We start from the raw sequence: 19,629 nt of genomic DNA on the forward strand, positions 1-19,629 counted from the left end.
AAAATACATTTTGGTCCAAAAATATCAAAAACTATGAATTTATTCAGCATTGTCCTCTCTTCCTGTGTTTCTCCAAAAAGATTCAAACGGTTAATGAATCAGTGAATCGATCCATGATTCGGGTCGCCAATGTTACGTGATTTCAGCAGTTTGGCGGTTTGATGCGATCTGAACTGCTGAAAACACGTGACATTGGCGACACTGTCAGAAAAAAAGGTACATTGCTGTCACTGGGGCGGTACCCTAAGGTACAAAACTGAAAAGGTACTAATATGTACCTTTAAGGTACTACTATGTACCTTTACGGTACTAATTCACACTCTTAAAGTACTGATATGTACCTTTTAAGGTAATAATATGCACCATTTAGAGGTGAGTAAGGTACAAAGATGTACCTTTTCACTTTTGTACCAGCACTGTACCTTTTTTCTGAGAGTGTACAGAAATCTACAGGAAGTAATATGGTATACCATTCTGAGCACAAGTGTCTGTGCCTTGCAGACTCACTCCAACAAAATCTGTGTGTGGTCATGAAGGGCTTATTCACACTCAACACCGGCCGAGGAGGATGCATGCATGCCCCATCATCGTGTGGACACAGTTTATTGATTATCTGTCCGTGAGGGAACAGAATAGAGTCAAGGCGTTGTAGCAATGCAAACAATAAATCTCTTCCCTCACTCCTGCCAGCTCAACACTTCTAATCTGTGTCAGTGAGAAGGAGTGGATACAGCTGGCCTCTAAAAAGCCAATAAAGAAGCTTTCCGGGGTAATCATCAATGTAAAGGACAAAGGACTGACCTCACGCATTACCCAGCAATCCTAGCACTCGATTTTGCAGGAGATAATGAAGACGCCGTGATGGATATATTACAAACTGACTCCAAACTCAAAGGCCTTCTCTCCTCCTACAGTGTATAACATGCATTTCTATTTTATAACTTACAGTTTCAACATTGTATTTTATGCTATGGAAATGCATCTGAAGGCAGTGCGAGTAGGGTGTGTCATAAAATGTATTTTTCACTATAATGTGGAATGTCACAGAGTTGGACAAAATTTGGATGAATTAATCAAAAGCAGGACTGTGCATTTAATCAAATCATGATATGGACTAGTATCTGTGAATATTAAAGCACAAAAGACTGCTATTTAAATATTTACAAGTCTCTGCATGCAATGAGTGGTTTCATTTAATACAAATAGTTTTTAGTGCCTGCCTCATATATGAAAGATAGATTAAAATATAATTTTATCCAGAAAAATAAAATAGAATTTAGGGGAAAAAAAAAAAAATATATATATATATATATATATATATATATATATATATATATATATATATATATATATATATATATATATATATATATATATTTTATATATATTTTATATATATATAAAATATATATATAATATATATTTTATATTTCATATTTTTTTTTTTTTAATGGGGGGGGGGGGTGTTGGGAAACATTAAACAGTATTTGAGAAATAATAAAACAGATAGGACCCTAAACATAAATTTTTTTTATTACTACACTGTGTGATATTTTCCCCCATCTAGCGGTGAAAAGGTCATCCAGTGAATATTAGTTTCTGTTCCTCTCAATTCTGATTTCGTTTTAACTCCTATGGTGGCCGATTTAGTCCAAGATTAACACGGCAATCCCCCTCTTCACATTCGACACGGTGCCATCCATAGACAGTAAAAGAAAGGGGTGCCATTGAGTGCTAAAAAGCGAAAGGCTCTTTGACTAATGTACTTTCAAGATGGAGGGGCAACATGGCGACCGGCATTCGAACCCCTCACCCGTATGTATTTTCAATGGCATATTATAAACTTACGAGAATACTTTATTACTTGAAAGAAGTAAATATACATTAATGAGCACATACATTTTTGAAAGAACTAAGTGTTTTTAGCTACGAATAAACTAAAAAAGTTACACAGTGTAGCTTTAAGCTTTTACCATTCAAAAAATAGTACATTTTAATAAATCCAGACAATGGAAACATTTTATTGAGAAAAAATGTAATGGATTTCATAGGGCCCTACATAAGTTATGCCAGGAAACATATGAGACACAAAAAGGCATCACATAACAAATGCCAACCGTTTGAATAATGTGAACTCATTTCTATCAAGCATCATAATAGCAAAACTTGATTCATGTTGGGATGGAAAATGAACCCTGGAGTTATTTTTTTGTAAATGGATGTTTCTCCGAGACAAGCTGTGGAAAGATAAAAATGACAGATTTTGCTGTTGCAATCCACCAGGAAATCAAGCTTTGAGACATCTCAAAAATAATTGCGCCTTAATATCAGCGACTCAAAAGGTTCCTTATGCCAGCACTCTAAACATCTGTAGATGCAAGAGTAAAAACAAATCGCAGCAGCGTAAAATCAATATCAGGGGTATCACATCAAAATGATTAATTAGCTTATTGAATGCAGCTCTGTAGGGGAGAGTAACAATTGCTGTACATGTTGTGCAAGCCTCTAATGTCAGATCATGGCAGTGATGAATGTGAGGGGGCGTGGCTCTTCACAGCTCAAGGTCAAAAGGCACAGAGTGAATGGAACTCTAACACCTGCAGCAGAACCTGTTCTAAATGGCAGAAACTGCTGGTCCTAGGCCATGTGTCCGCCAAAGCATTTGTCGTAACGTCAGCGTACTTGTTAAAAAATTGTTTCAATAGGAGCGCAGCTAATCAAAAAAACGCCAGGAGGGTTTTGAGGCACTGAACCTGTGTCCACGCTGAGGGCTCAACATTTGTTCTGGATGCCAAGAGTTGAAAAATGTTCAACTTTGGATAAAACACATGCAGTGCTCATCACTGTCACATTTTACCCCGCTGTCCAATCACAGTGGAGGGCCGGGACAAATAGCACACCGACCAACCGCCACATCCTGCTTTTGCAATTGCAACAGAAAACTATAACAAACACAACAATGAACAAAATCTTTTAAAACAGGAGTCATTTTTATAATCAAATAAAAAACCTATCTGCAAATTCAGATATAATGACACTTCAGTGGATATTCCGTACATTAGCAACCCTTATGAAAAAGAAGTATCCTTCAAGTTCATTTAGCCTACTTAAATAATGTTCAAATTAGGGCTGTCACAATATTCGATTTTTATATTGCAACACCTCTAGTTCAAGTATACTTTTAAGTCCTCCACACCAAACTCACTCATCCATGTCTTTATGAACCTTGCTTTGTGCCAGTCATATTGGAACAGAAAGGGGCCATCCCCAAACTGTTCCCGCAAAGTTAGGAGCATGAAATTGTCCAAAATGTCTTGGTATACTGAAGCATTAAGAGTTCCTTTCACTGGAACTAAGGGATCGAACCCAGCTCATGAAAAACAACCCACACCACAATCCCCCTCCACCAAACTTTACACTTGCCACAATGCAGTCAGGTAAGTACCGTTCTCCTGGCAACCGCCAAACTGGCAACAGCAACCCATTCTTTCATAAATGTTTGTAGAAGTGTCCACATGCCTAATTTATAGATCTGTGTCCATGGAAGTGATTGGAACACCTGAATTCAATGATTTGGAGGGGTGTCTCAATACTTTTGGCAATATATTGCATGTAAAAAGTACACTTTCTTATTTTTAGTTGTTAAGTATACTAATAGCATAATTGAATAAACTTGTTTTTGTAAGGGAACCAAACTTAAAAACTCAACTGAAAAAACACTGCTCTTAGTTTATAATAGTATATAATAAATACACTGTATTAACTACTGTTTAGTTAACTATAGTGACTGTTAATAATTGTATCTACAATGGCATATTCAGTTCATTCTGACTGCCACATACAATTTGACTGTGCATTGTACATTTTTATATTTATGTTATGGATATAGCTGATCAATCAAATTAATAAAATGTATAGTAAATAAACAAGAACATGTTTATTTATTTAATTATCCACAACGTATATAAAATATAACAATTCAAATTTGCACAGACAATGATATAAATATCTTTGACATGATATAAATAACACGTTGTGGAAATCATTTTAAACAAAGCGTCCACACAACAACAATGTAAAAATTAAATCTGTAAAATAACATGCTCGACATCCTTGACAACAGTAAAATATCAGCTCGACATTATCCAGTAATTTGACGGACATTTCCATTTACCTTAAAACACAACAATATACAGGTAAAACACCTGTTATTTTACAGTACACTGTGACCTAATTTTACAGATTTGTTTAGAGTGATAAGAGTTATGCATTCTGACTGCAATGTACAATGTGACTGTATGTGCAATGCAAATTGCTGTATAAGCCAAATAAATATAAATAAATATCTGTGATGTTTTTGTAATATAATAGTTCTAAAGAAAATATATACAACTGATCAAATGCCTATCAGTCAATACAGCATTTCATCACCAAAATGGGTTGAGGGTGACATTTTATGACAGCACTAAACCTGAGCTAAGCTAACAAACGAGTGCAGTTTTCACACATGATTTCCTCTGTTTTCCTACCACTTCCCTCGCAGCAACTGTTTTCTGCTTCTTTTTGTGATTATAACCGTTATTGCCACACACTCGCTTCTCTTTGCCAGCGTCCACTTGGCAGCCATGGCGCAGCGCTGACAGATTGGTAAGAAGAATTCTGGCATGCAGTTGCATTTGTTTTCTATTCCTGAAACAATGGGAGAGAGTGAGAGCCATATGCTGGGCAGACACGGCCCTGCTGGAACAAGAGCTATTCTGACTCGGTTTGCGTCCTCACACCGGGTAGACGAGCTATTCTGATACACGCTTCCTCCCATGCTTTGAAAGTCTATTCTTTCAATTTTATCTTTCAATATCAGCGAACTTGATACTAATGCATCTTACTTGATATAGTGCTGTTTCAAAAGGCCATTTATACAATGAAATCAGTGTCTGAAGCAAACAGATGCATCAGAAAAACACGATTCTTTTAAAAATATAAAAGGCATACCCACTGGGATCAAAAAATGATAGCGTTGTTCCATTTTCAAAGGTTCCTCAGAGGCTGGCTCATGCGACGGAAGGCTTTCGAAATATATTAAAAGTTAGACAAGGTGTATTTAATATTGCCTCTGATCAGCGGAGCGCAGTGTTCTGGAATTGCCATAATATGAATCAGGCTTAACGCATGGCAGAGCAAAAAGCTGTCGCTTCAAACATTTCTGTCAGCCATCAGCATTAGCCCCGAGTAATTAATAACTGCCTGGCTGCATTAGTACAGGAAACCAAATTATGCCTGCACCGGTAAAAAGTGACGTTGTGACTGGAACGAGAGAGAGAGGGATGACTGATGCCCCTCCGTAGTCCTTCTCCAGTTCTGCAGCTTCATGGCTGAAATCCAATTTGAACGGAGCACGAGGGTCACGACAGATACAAGGTACAGAGAAGAGGCGAGAAGCCGGCAGGAAGGGAAAGAAATGAGAAAAGCAAGTTTCACTTTACTAAGGCTATTGTAAGATGACAGTTTCTACACTGTAGGACTGTAAAAGATGAGCATCATTGTTTGGCCGGAGCTCGTGGCACAGGGTGGCTGACAGGCAGCTGCTCTTGTTGGCCTCTCGTTATTCTGAAAGCACACATTCCCTGCCCACTTTCTGTAGCGTGCGGCCTTGTTTACTGAGGCTGCAGACACAACTCCGGTCACTGGAGTAGAACAAAGAGAGTGGGCCAATTTGGCAGGGGCCGCTTGGACGTGTCTACCTGACGGCTCGCTCAGAGAAGCGTGTTTGAAATAATGAGTTTGTACACCGTCTTTGTGTGCAGTGTTTGCATGCTTCAAACTACAGTTCCGCTAGGCTTGTCAATTAAAATGATGCATTATGGGGGGGAGAGTTACAAAAAAAGAGTCAAAAACTTGGCAGAATGACTACTAAAGGTACTGGAAAGTCATCTATCTGTTACCAACTATCACATTTTCTTCAGAATACTACTAATAATAATAATTCATTACATTTATATAGCGCTTTTCTAGACACCCAAAGCGCTTTACATATAGAAGGGGGAAATCTCCTCAACCACCACCAATGTGCAGCATCCACCTGGATGATGCGACGGCAGCCATTTTGCGCCAGAACGCCCACCGCACACCAGCTGATTGGTGGAGAGGAGACAGAGTGATGAAGCCAGTACTACACTGTAAACTCTAACGCTCAAAATAATGAATTGGTTTAAGTAGAGTCAACTCAAACAAATTAGTTCAATCAAATTAACTTTTATGAGTATTTAGATCTTTATTTTTCTTTTGAGTTCACCAAACTCAAGGTTGTCAAATTTCCCTGCATTATAAAAAAAATTCAGGTCTCCAATTGAAAATTTTCAAGTGACTGATCACAACTTTTTCAGCTGGCCGAACTGAATTTCTATTAATTAAATTGCATCAATTCACAGAATTTCAATTCGAAAATTTTCAATTGGAGCCATTTGTTTTACAGTGTGGTAAAATAAACATCACTTTACATTCATCAAAAAAAGTAAGACAAAGGACACCAAATGCAATTCTATTTTTTGTATTATTCTATTTATTAAAACCAAGTATAAATAATGAAGTTAGAGTTTTAATCATATTCCAAAATAATAACTAAAGGCAGTAACAGTTAAAACTAACTATTTTATTTGTGAATTGATGTTTAGCTGTTCTTCTTAAAAGTCCATTTATTTTGGGATCATCAGTCATGCTCAGAAAACACTGTCTGTCAGAGATACGAACATGTATCTTTAATTTCCCAAAGCTGTATGCTCATTAAAAAACCCACAGTCATCATGTTTTCAGGTCATTTCAAGTTAGATTTTGACATGACATAAAGCGGTGATATTTAAGTGGCTGAGTTGTTTACTTAATTTTTAATTAGTGTCTTCCCATTAATGCCATTAATGTGTTATAAAAAAACAAGGGGCAGGATTTATCACATAACCCAATCTTATCTGATCATAACCAATCACATCCAATCATAGTGCGATGGAGTCATTGCCTCTCTCATGAGACAAGTTTCCCCCATTTATTCTCAATATATAGTGATATTATCGCTGTACTGATATTATGTTTAAATGTGTATTTGGCGTGCTGTTCAGGGGAAGGGCTTCGAGCTCAGAGTTTGGCCCGAACCTGGAATTTTTCTCACATTATCTGTTTATTCGCTATAGTTTTGAACATGGTATGACAAGAATTTAGTTCAACCAATTACCATGCAATGCAAAACGTTGTTCAGTCTGTGGAGTAAAAGGTCACATTAGCAATTAAAGAAAAAACACTTTAGCAAAACATGGTCAGGTCAAAGGTCAATTTTACTGGTAGACTGGTAATTTTTGGGTATAATATGTCACAGTTTACTTTATTTTTTTGTCCTGCACCCACTAGTAAAAAATTATATTTGGTGTGTGAATAATTTTTGGTTTGACCGTATCTTACGATTACATTTCTGAAATCTGACAACAACCGTCTCATAAATGTATCTCAAAATCATCACAGCACATTTATGTTATTTGTATATCCACAGGAGCTGCCATTGTTTTGTGGACTATGTGACGTCAGAGCTCGTAACTGGGAGCACATCGAGTATGAGGTCACGGGTGAGAAGTCACGGGTTTGACTGGCGTACCAGTGCGCTTTCATGGATAGAAGTTTGGAAAAACACGGGTTACGGGTTGGCTTGAATGCAGCATTATTTTGCCATATTGCATGGTGCACATCCTCCCATTTATTGTAAAATGACTGCATCATCTTTGTATATCTAATGCCTTTGGACAATCAACTTGTAGTTTATATTGCAATATTCACCACTGACTGTACATCCCACTTATGACCTTGCTTAGGATCTTGCACTTTCATGGAAATATTCTATTCCAAAAACAAAACATATGAGAGTAGTGTAATAATATTTATTATTAATACTAGTATAAAATTATAAAAGCTCATGGTGATTCCAGCGCAGCAAAGAGTAATCAAAAATCATTTACGGTCCTGTTTAGCCATCAAAAACATGGCTCATCCATTAACGTTCTTAAAAGGAGCTTGTTAGAACAACCCCATTTCTGCATAAAAAGATGAAAGACGAGATCTGTTATAAATAGCCTGTGAGTTGGCATATTTCTCAGCTCAGAACACGACTCTTTTCCATATCTATTCTTAGCCTACTGAAAGTATGCCAGAAAACATTGTCAAAGCTTTCAACATGAAATCAATTAGGGTACACAACTTGACGCCTTTAACCTGACTTGCAGTAATTTCTATACATTATTACTACATCTGCATTAGGAGTTATTATGCACTGCTACATATTTCCTTTAGTACTATAAAATAAACAAAAGACAGAATGCTAGCTTAGTACTTTTGCATGACAGCGATGAACTAAAAACCGGAAACGTTTTCCTTCGCATTTTTACGCATGACAACATTTTTAAAACTATCTCCAGTCACACAGATCTGCGAAAACTATATTAACTGTATTCTGCTGCCAGGCGATGTCATTTTGTAAAGAAACACTAGTTTCACCAGTTGAAATGAAGTGAACATTTTTGAGAACGACACTGTTATCGTCTAACAATATCGTTTTCAAAAAAATGTGCTGTTGTTGTGTAAATCAACAGCCAAAATGCATATGAAGTTTTCTGGTTTTAGTTGAAAACGGCGTAGTGTAAACGGCCCCTTAGTCTATGCAAATTTGAACATGTAAATATTTTATAAAATACATTAATATCTATCAAATATGTAGGTAATTAATTTACAAATAAACACAAGCTGACTGTCACGATTCACCAGTGAGAGTGCCCAGATTACCTCATGGGGCACTCCAACCCGGACTGTCATTCTATCATTGACTACATTACCCATGATTCTTTGCCAGGACTCATTCTTAGAGACTCTGTCTCTAATTTCCGTATTACCTCTGCCTATATACCAGTGATGCGCGGGTTGATCCAAAATGAGTTACGAGTCATCCAAAAATATTTTTAATGATATTTGGTCAGTCGGGTTGTTTGAAATTGAAAAGGAGGATCCTCTGCGTTCCAGCATAAGTGCAGCAGTGAGCGCACATTCAGCTCCGCAGGTCGTGTCACAGAGGCGAGAAGAAACCGGCTCAACCCGGGGACGGCTGATTCAACATTATTTCTACACAGCATAGCGTACTACGGGTGGGCCTGTGCCCCACACAGATTTAGAGCTTGCCCATCCGTCAGATCCAGGGAATTATTTTTTATAAATAATATTATTTTCTAACGTTTAACAATTCTTTGATAATTGTTTTAAATGTAATTTATTTTGTCATGCATTAGAACTCTATTCTAATTTTAATACAAATATGCTAATTCGTCTCTTCAATTACATCACGTAGTAATGTCATGGTTTTCTTCGCGGCAATATCCGCATTCGAATCCAACTAGCAGCACTCTTTTTTATTTAAAAAAAGTATTATTTTATTAATTTTCAAAAATTATCATGTTTTGTTATTAAAACATGGCTAAGCTGCCATTTATGACACATTTAAGAAGGAAACACGTTTTGACAAAGATAACAGGACGCCATAACAGAATATGATGATATTATCAACATCTTCAGCCAACTCTGATTTGTTTAGAACAGTCATCAGCTATAAGGTAAGCTACGGGTAGGCTTTTAGTCTGGCCTGCCCGTGGCATGGCATTTGCATGTAATATTTGTGAGCAAGGGTTTTCCTTAAAGGGTTACTTCAGCGATTAGCATATGGCTTTGTATCAGTAGAAACCCTGGAGTATATTCAAATGATTGTGCTTTCCCTCCTCATATCCCCCTGAGACAAGAGATTTATGCATTTTATTTTTGGAAAAATTCCTCCCGTGACGCAAATTGACGATATTTGCATCATAGGAGGAATGTTTGGCCAGAGGCTAAAGACTACAGCCAGCAGAGGGAGCCATTTCCGCATGTTTTCAACCCGCGCATGGGGGATGGAGATCTCACTCACAGCACAGGTCGCAGCTGCCGGCATTAATTTAAACGGATGCTAAGCAATGTAAGTGTTTTAACTTCTCAAATTAATTTCTATGAAAGTTAAGCTTCCAAAGGCATGAACTGAAAACGCGTTGTGAATGTATGCCGCGAATGTGGTCGCGATTACCTCAGCTCTCATCACGAGAGCTCATCAGCTCATTTATGACATTAAATATAATCTGACTCCTGCAGCGTTAGTCCTGTGAGACTCAGACGGCAACTGGATCGTTATATTGAACAGACACGTTCAGTATTTAATTGTAGTGTCTGTTCTCTCAGTCACTGTAATCTAGTAGCGGTGGCTTTGGGAATGGCCTCAGAGGGCAGCGAAGCATTCTGGGAGTTGTAGTCTTTCATCCCCATGAGACAAAAATACATTTTCTGTCTTTCCTCAGTCTAGAAAGCACCAAATTCAAAAATAATTCAACATTTCTCCTACAATAATGACCCAGTTTAAATACAGATTCATCTTTCCAGCTCTGAAGTACCCCTTTAAATGTACATAAGCCACATGTACATACTGTATTAGACATGACACATGGCAGGTTGTTGATATAGGACTCAGATATTGTATTTTCTCTTCGTGATAGTTATCAGGACACAGGTTATATCTCTCTCCTACTTAGGTTGTTTTTTGTTTTAAACATTTTCACGTTGCAGGCGAACACACAGAGCTTAGCGCATACAGCATTTCGTTTCTGCAACAAAAATTCTGTGCACCGCGCTAAAACATCACAAACACAGCTCGTACTACAGGTGCTTGAGAAGGCATCAACATGTAGAAGTAGACTATATTAAAAGTCAATAAACAATAAAATGTCCAACATATGAGGAATAGCCTACTTTTTGGTGTGTTGCTATATGTTTCAATAAGATTTTGGGATTATTTTTGTTGGGAAAGTCAGGGGAGAGACACACACTAGACTAGATGCGCATTTACTTCTTTTAAAAAAAAGCGGGTCAGGAAGCGGGTCGGGAAGCGGGTCTAAAAAAAATAGATTTTTTCCCCCACATAATTGAAATGATTCTATTATTTTAAATAACATATTATTTAGAAAGATTATAAAATATAAAATAATATAATAAAAAATACAAAATAGATACAATATATATACAAATATATACAAAATAGAAGAATTGAAGGCAGGTCTTCCTTTTTCCTTTAAAAAAGCAAACAATAAAACACCCTGACTGACATATTTCTATATAGAAACAGGCTAGTAGTTTTGAAAGTTTCTACCGGAGTCCCAGAAGAGGTCACGCTCGACACATAAGAGAGAAATTTAATGAAAAAACTTCAAATAACCTTTTTCTGACAGTCTTTCATAAAAAATGCATGATCCTATGGTCTTTTCATTGCCTTGTCTTACAGATAACCTCACGTTATGTTTCCAGTTGACAGTAGTTTTATTAAACCGTACAAGAAACCTGAGAGGAGCCGTCCCTTACCTTGCCTGACTGCAAGTGTGGTAGTGTAGACCAGGAACAGAAGGATGTAGTTGAGAAAGCTCTGAAACACAGGGGTGTTGGCGTGGTAATCATCAGCCAGGTATTTGCTGGTCAGGCCAATCCCACAGATGAGCAGTGATAAGACCTGGCCGAGGGCCAGCGTGAGGAGAAGCTCCCTGTGAACGGAAACCCAGGAGTCAGTCCCATATCACACATAGAGAAACTGTACTGTACGTATGTACTGCCCCTCCCTCATGCAGCGACATCTTTTATCTGATGACGAGTTTACTGGTTTGTGGACAGGACAATCTGATGACATCACAGCATGTGGGAAGAAATGGCAACTTCCATTTCATCCTTTATTTTAAGAGCCGTATTTTAACAATCTAAGCTCACGGTCTAAAGCACACAGCACAAGTAGAATCCACTTTTGCTATTTTAACTATGGAAAAAATAGTTGGCATGCCCAGCACATGGTCTAAAAGGATTGTCCCTTTTCTCGTAATGAATAATGGGTGTGTTTTGGGCGTAACGTGCAATAAACCAATCAGTTTCATCTCCCTTTTCCTTTAAAAATCAGTTGCTCTTTTCTAGCGCAGACTGATCTAATGAAATGGCGTGTGTATGACACACCAATTCGCAGAGGTGGACAGTAACTAAGTACATTTACTTGAGTACTGTACTTAAGTACACTTTTTGAGTATCTGTACTTTTCTTGAGTATAATTTTTTCTGGAAACTTATGACTTTAACTTCACTACATTTAAAAGACAAATATCGTACTTTCTACTCCACTATATTTCTATCTAGGTCGAAAGTTGTTTCTGTAGCAGCTCTGAAAGTCGGAGGATGATTTTTTCCATCTTTAAAAGGTTTTTTGGTGTTGTTGTTGCAGACAGTCTATCAGTAATCTCTCTTATAGGGTCATATACATTTTCCCAACTTTTTTTGAACACTGATCATAGCAAAATGGAAGAAGACCGTTCTTAGGCAGAGTGTGTGCACCTATAGCCATACTTTGAAAAATCAAGATTAGTTTAGTTGGCATACACTCGATGCATGTCTTATAAAATATTAAAAATATAAACGTCTGGAAGAAAGAGAAGAGTAAAGTTTGGAGAATATCAGATGAGTTTCAGTGTATTGGATCCGTGCATTCAGCCTTAAAGTGACAGCAGCTTTGTAAAGAGCTTTGTAACTTTTATACTTATGTTATTGTATTTAAATGAGTTTAAGTTAGTCGTATGCTAGTATGTCTGATGGAGCATCACTGACTGGCTTAAACCATGATGACAGTGTGCATTTATACAACAATAATAAAATAATGCATTGGCATAAAAAAGGAAATTTACTTTGATACTTAAGTACTTTTGAAAACAAATACTTCTGTACTTTTACTTAAGTAAAACTCAATTTTTACAACTTTCACTTGTAACGGAGTAATATTTGACCAGCAGTACTTTTACTTTTACTCAAGTAATGAAGTTGTGTACTTTGTCCACCTCTGCCAAGTCGTATGCCATTTTGGCGTGCTATCAATACGCATAATTGCTTTTTTAGCATGTTTATGAACGCCATTTCATTTTATCCCCCTACACTGCCCCTACCCCTAAACCTACCCATCACACACACACACACACACACACACACACACACACACACACACACACACACACACACACACAATGCCCCTTACTGACCCCTAAATGGTACATATTAGTACCTTAAAAGTGCATATTAGTAGCTTTCTGGTTTTGTACCTTAGGGTACCACCCCATTGACAGCACTGTACCTTTTTTTCTGAGAGTGTATACATAAAGACACATAAATATAGTCGATTAAACATTAGTCGAGAAGAGGCTTAGTTTACCAAATTAAAAAACTATTTTTATATCGTGTTAATAAGTAAAGTAATAAAACTAAAAATTTAAAAAATAAAATAAAATAAAAAATGTCTTGTGAACTACATAAACATCTGTCAGTACTAAATAAGAAATAACATGCAATTTTTATGATTATTTAAAAAAAACAATAATTATTAACATGTATTAAAATATATATTGTCCCTCTAAATAACAAAAATGTAATTGGCCATTTTTTGTTGGTAGCTTGTAGTGTTGTAGATAAATATTTTCTTCCAAAAGGACAGCTTGTCTGTTCTTTAAAATATTAGTAGCTTTTAGCTTTGCAAGTATTAAAATTATTTCCCCAAAACTGGTGACCTCCCATCAAGCAAGCCTTTTAAAAGCTGTCTGCCACATCCTTTCCGTCGGATGATAAAATCGTACCAGCTGTCATGGTGATAAACAAACCACCTTCCTGTAATTCATCAACACATTTCATCCGATTTGGCATTTTCTGGGTGGTGTCAGATGGTTAGTTACAGGTGGTGGTTAGGGAGCAGATCAGTAAAATCCACCTCAGAGCTGCCGGTGCAACAGGGCATGTTTAATTGTTAGTGCAGTATGTGTGTGTGCCTGAGTGTGTGACAGTCCAATTGGTGGGATCAGAGCCCTGAAGAGAACGCAGGAAATGCAGGCGTGTGGATCTCAGTGAGGGAATGGACTGTCAATCAACTGGGCTTAAATGTAGGGGACTTGCCCTCTCTTCAAAAACACCATCCAGCTCCCCAGTGAACACAGTGCATACTAAATGAACCCATGCCCGCTGCACCCGCATGTGAGTAACGAATGAAGCACACATACAGGTTAGTTCCAGAGACAACATGCCGGAAGATGAAAGAGAATGCGCATTATCAAAAAACATGCTGCACACGGTCAAAGACAAGGTGGAAAATGGGGCAGGAAAAAAAAAGCATAATGTATTTGTCCTTCCTTTCAGAAAAATCCTCTTAGTCTAGTACAACAAAAATAATAAAATGTATGTTACTCTTTGGTAGGTAATTGAAAAGTGGATTAGAGGGTACCTGAAAATATGAAAATGAAAATTGAAAAAATCTCTAAATAAAATACATATCCACTATATTGCCAAAAGTATTGGGACACCCCTCCAAATCATTGAATTCAGGTGTTCCAATTACTTCTATGGCCACAAATGTATAAATTCAAGCACCTAGGCATGCAGACACTTCTACAAACATTTGGGAAAGAATGCGTCGCTCTCAGGAGGTCAGTGAATTCAAGCGTAGGTCAGCGAATGCTGAGGTGCACAGTGCGCAGAAGTCGCTAGCTTTCTGCAGAGTCAATAGCTACAGACCTCCAAACTTTCTGTGGCCTTCAGATTAGCTCAAGAACAGTGCGTAAAGAGCTTCATGGAATGGGTTTCCATGGCCGAGGAGCTGCATCAACGCCTTACATCAAAGTGCAATGCAAAGCGTCGGATGCAGTGGTGTAAAGCAGTGGTTCTCAAACTTGTCCTCGGGACCCCCCACTAGTGCATATTTTGCATGTCTCCCTTATCTAACACATCTGATTCAACTCATCATCTCATTAGTAGAGACTGCAAGACTTGAATTGATTGTATCTGATGAGGGAGATATACTAAATGTGCAGTGGTGAGGGGTTCCCATGACAGGTTTGAGAACCACTGGTGTAAAGGACACCACCACTGAACTCTAGAGCAGTGGAGACGTGTTCTCTGGAGTGACGAATCACGCTTCTCTGTCTGGCAAGCCGATGCGTAAGGTTGGCGGTTGCCAGAAGAATGGTACTTGCCTGGATGCATTGTGCCAAAGTGTCAAGTTTGGTGGAGGGGGGATTGTGGTGTGGGGCTGTTTTTCAGGGGTTGGGATTGGCCCCTTAGTTTCAGTGAAAGGGACTCTTAATGCTTCAGCAAAGCAATACATTTTCAACAATTTCATGCTCCAAACTTTTTGGGGAAAAGTTTGGGGTTGGCCCTTTCTTGTTTTGACATGACTGCACACCAGTGCACAAAGCAAGGTTCATAAAGACATGGATGAGCAAGTTTGGTGGGGAGGAATTTGACTGGCCTGGACAAATAAAATTAAATTAAATCACCTTTATTTATATAGGCGCTTTTTACAAGTCCAACTGTTTCAAAGGAGCGTCACAGTGTTAACAGGAAGATAATGCAACAGAATTTGGCTGTACAGTCGCTCTGGTGAAAACGGTGATATTGTCCAGCAAATTTCAATTATTATATAGTATCAATGTGGGCAGATCGGTAATATAGTTGAAATTTAGGTGTCCCCAAATGAGCAAGCCAAAAGCCAAAGGCAACTGTGGCAAGGAACCAAAACTCCTTCAGGGCCAGAATGGAGAAAAAAAACCTCGGGAGAAACCAGGCTCAGTCGGGGTGCCAGTTCTCCTCTGGCCAGAGTCCTGACCTCAACCTGATAGAAGACCTTTGGGATGAATGCAAATGCTGAATGCTTGCGGAAACTGCAAGCCAGGCCTTCTCATCCAACATCAGTGCCTGACCTCACAAATGTGCTTCTAGAATAATACAATTCCCATAAACACACTCCTAAACCTTGTGAAAAACCAAGAGTTGGAGCTGTTATAGCTGCAAAAAATGAGTCCACTCCATATTAAACCCTACAGATTAAGAATAGGATGTCATTAAAGTTCATGTGCATGTAAAGGATTTGAACTGGTAACTTGTGAGTCTTTTTAAGGGATACATTAAAAGAATCAAATCATAAGAGTCATTAGTTCATGAGTCAGACTGCACCGTTTGTGCTGTTTGTTTTTGTGTATTATCAAAAAACATGCTGCACTGGTACACTGGGAAAAAAACCAAGGTGGAAAATGGGGCAGGAAAGAAAATCATTATGTGTTTGTCCTTCCTTTCAGAAAAATCCTCTTAGTGTAGTCCAACAGAGATAATAAAATGAATGTTACTCTTTGGTAGATAATTGAAAAGTGGAGTAGAGGGTTCCTGAAAACATAAGCAGGCATAATCATAAGAAATATATTATATATATATATATATATATATATATATATATATATATATATATATAAAGTTTGACAAGGGCCAAATTGTGATGACTAGACAACTGAATAAGAGCATCTCCAAAACTGCAGCTCTTGTGGGGTGTTCCCGGTCCGACAGGGTCACGGGCGGCCAAGGCTCACTGATGCACGTGGGGAGCGAAGGCTGGCCTGTGTGGTCCGATAAAACAGACAAGCTACTGTAGCTCAAATCGCTCAAAATGTTTATGCCAGTTCTGTTGGAAATGTGTCAGAATGCACAGAGCATCACAGTTTGTTTTGCATGGAGCTGCATAGCCACAGGCCAGTCAGGGTGCCCATGCTGACCCCTGTCCACTGCCGAAAGGACCAAAGAAAGCACGTGAGCATCAGAACTGGATAACGGAGCAATAGAAGAAGGTGGCCTGGTCTGATGAATCACATTTTCTTTTACATCCAGTGGATGGCTGGGTGAGTTTGTGTTGCTTATCTGGGGAACACATGGCACCACGATGCATTATGGGTAAAAGGCAAGCCAGCAGAGGCAGTGTGATGCTTTAGGCAATGTTCTGCTGGGAAACCTTGGGTCCTGCCATTACTTTGACACATACCACCAACACAATATTAGGTAGGTGGTCATGATGTTATGCCTGATCATTATATATATATATATATATATATATATATATATATATATATATATATATATATATATATATATATATATATATATATATATATATATATATATATATATATATATATATATATATATATATATATATATATATATATATAGTCTTAACGGATAAATTAAAAGAATCAAATAATAAGAGTCATTATTTTGTGAGTCAGGCTGCACTGTTTTTGCTGTTTGTTTTTGTGTGCAGCCCGCGAAGATAACAAAATCAAATGGGATTCTAAATATAATTATTATTTACGATAGACAGTTTTTTCATCTTATCACATTTAACTCAGACTGCAAGCTTATGTACTCAGGTAAAATATTATTTACTGTGCTGTGGTCCTGTAGATTCAGTAGCAGTGCAGACGATGCGTAATATTAATTAGATGTGCTTACAACAGAAATGTTGATCTATTCAGGTAAAATTTCAGAGCAAAGTACTTCAATTACCGACAACACAACAGCTTTGAGAAATGGTCACTGAAAACGTCTTTGTTTTTTCGTAGTCATAATAAAAAGCTTTCCTCATTGCAAGAAAAGCTTGTAGTACTGTGTTTTACACAAATAACTGCAGTCTCTGACCCAATCCAAAATGGTGAATTTGATGAGGATTTGCAGTCTTGTGGCTTTCAGTATGCGTATCTCTGAAGTGCATGAGACCGTAGAGTTTCCTATTTGTCATTTTATTTCAGATGGATGCACACGGAAGTACCACATTTGTGGACAAAAAGACAACTACATTTAATTAACAAGGATGAAATATTACAGAATATTCAACTGTAGCAGAATAATTACGCCACGACAGACCATGAATCGGTGATCTCAACAACGCACTGAAATAAAAGTATCAAATGCTTGAGGTTAACCCAAGAACATTTGTTACCACAGGCGATTCTAGGATTTCAGTCTTAGGGAGACTCATCCTTTAATCTGAGCATGAGCTGATGTGGCTCAGAGGAATATTTTTGCTTCAAGTATAAGAGGTCACAAGTTCAAATCTTGCTTGACTGATCATTTGTTAAATAAATACACTAATTAAAATGCCATCTGTTTGTCAGTAGATGTATTTCAGTAATCATGGCCTATTGGGTTGCATTTATCTTGTGATTTCACTGGAACGGAAAGTGCTCAAATGAGATGGATAAGAAACTTTTAATATTTCAATAACCTTACTACAGCCACTGTATTCAGCAAACGTGAAGTCACAGATTTGAGTTTTTTAAGGGGACTGGCAGTTAAAGTGTCTCTACAAGCAATGTTTGTTGCAATGTCTTTGTGGTGGAATGGAAGGAACACTGCACAGTGATCTTGTTTATTAGACTGAGACTAATGAATGTCCGATTAGCTCCTCAGCACTTCAGCGGCTCTGCCAATAATTGAGCAATGGCCAATTTCACGATAACAGTATTAAATGATGGAGCAGATATCACACAATTCACATTTCTATCCCCAGGGCTTTTGTCGGCATTTTCTAATTTTCTCAAACACTACAGGCTTGCCAAGAACACCACAGGCTGCAGGCAAAAGCTTTGAGCTCCATGTAATAGCACTCGGAAATGACAGCAATGATCAATCATGTGTGATCAATCACAATTTTTTTGTTAAAAAAATTACATACGGATTGAAAATAAAATGAATCATTAAAATAAAATAATAAAATGATTTAAATAAATAATACAAAATAAATAATAAAATACAACAAAGCTACACATAATAGCACTTGGAAATAAAACTTGGAAATCAATAAAAAAAAGTCATACAAAAAAATTAAATAAAATGATTTAAATAAAAAATAAGATAAATAAGGCAAAATAAATAATACTTATTCAAAAAAATGTCAGTGATTAAAAAATACAATAAACTCCATGTAATATAAAAATGATAAATGATAGCATAAAAAATGATCAATCATGTGACATTTTTTATTTAAACTCCATGTAATAACACTAAAAATAATAGCAATTATCAATCATGTGACAATTTTTTTTCTTCAATTTTTTTTTTAATAATAAATTGGGAAAATAAGTAAAATAAAATCTTGGCTAACAGCTTACCAACTTGCCAAACCACCAATAGTCTCTTTCGGATATGTCCTATATGCACAACTAGCTAATAACCGATAAATGAGCTGTTAGTAAAATGAAGCTGAAACAAAGGTTACAAAAAATAAAATGATCAATTTACTTCATGATTATATTAAAGAAGCCTCATGCATAAAATAGTTATCCTGGTCTTACCAGACTCTCGTTCATTTCATTTGTACAGCGAGTCTGGCCACTCTCCAATGACAAGCGTTAACTTCCTTGAAAGCGGGAACTCTGTTGAAGTTTAAAACTATTGGATCTGTCCCGATTGATTCACTCTGGATCTGCCATAACCAATCGCTAACGTTTGGTCTTGACGTATGTCATGCGCCGTTCGCCTTTGTTTCTCACATGGAAATCCGTAAAAATGAATGTGCATGCCACCTCAGTGATAAAACCATAGACTGTAAAAAAATATGGTCGTAGTGTCCGTGACGTCACCCGTAGGATTCCGATGAGCCGTTCAGAAGCATAAAGTAGAGACGAGCTGGCCATTGCCATCTTGCCATTGC

At 37.4% G+C, this 19,629-nt stretch overlaps 1 protein-coding gene across 1 annotated transcript in view; it reads right to left on the minus strand.

The window, feature by feature from the left end:
* Positions 1 to 19,629, minus strand: part of slc35f1 (solute carrier family 35 member F1) — a 126,665-nt gene that overhangs the window by 61,805 nt on the left and 45,231 nt on the right. Inside the window, 1 exon segment of the mRNA XM_067417973.1 lies at positions 11,455 to 11,630. Coding sequence (XP_067274074.1) covers positions 11,455 to 11,630 — 176 coding nt within the window.

This window comes from Pseudorasbora parva, chromosome 15 (assembly GCF_024679245.1).
Source record: "Pseudorasbora parva isolate DD20220531a chromosome 15, ASM2467924v1, whole genome shotgun sequence".
In the NCBI taxonomy this organism is placed as follows: Eukaryota; Metazoa; Chordata; class Actinopteri; order Cypriniformes; family Gobionidae; genus Pseudorasbora; species Pseudorasbora parva.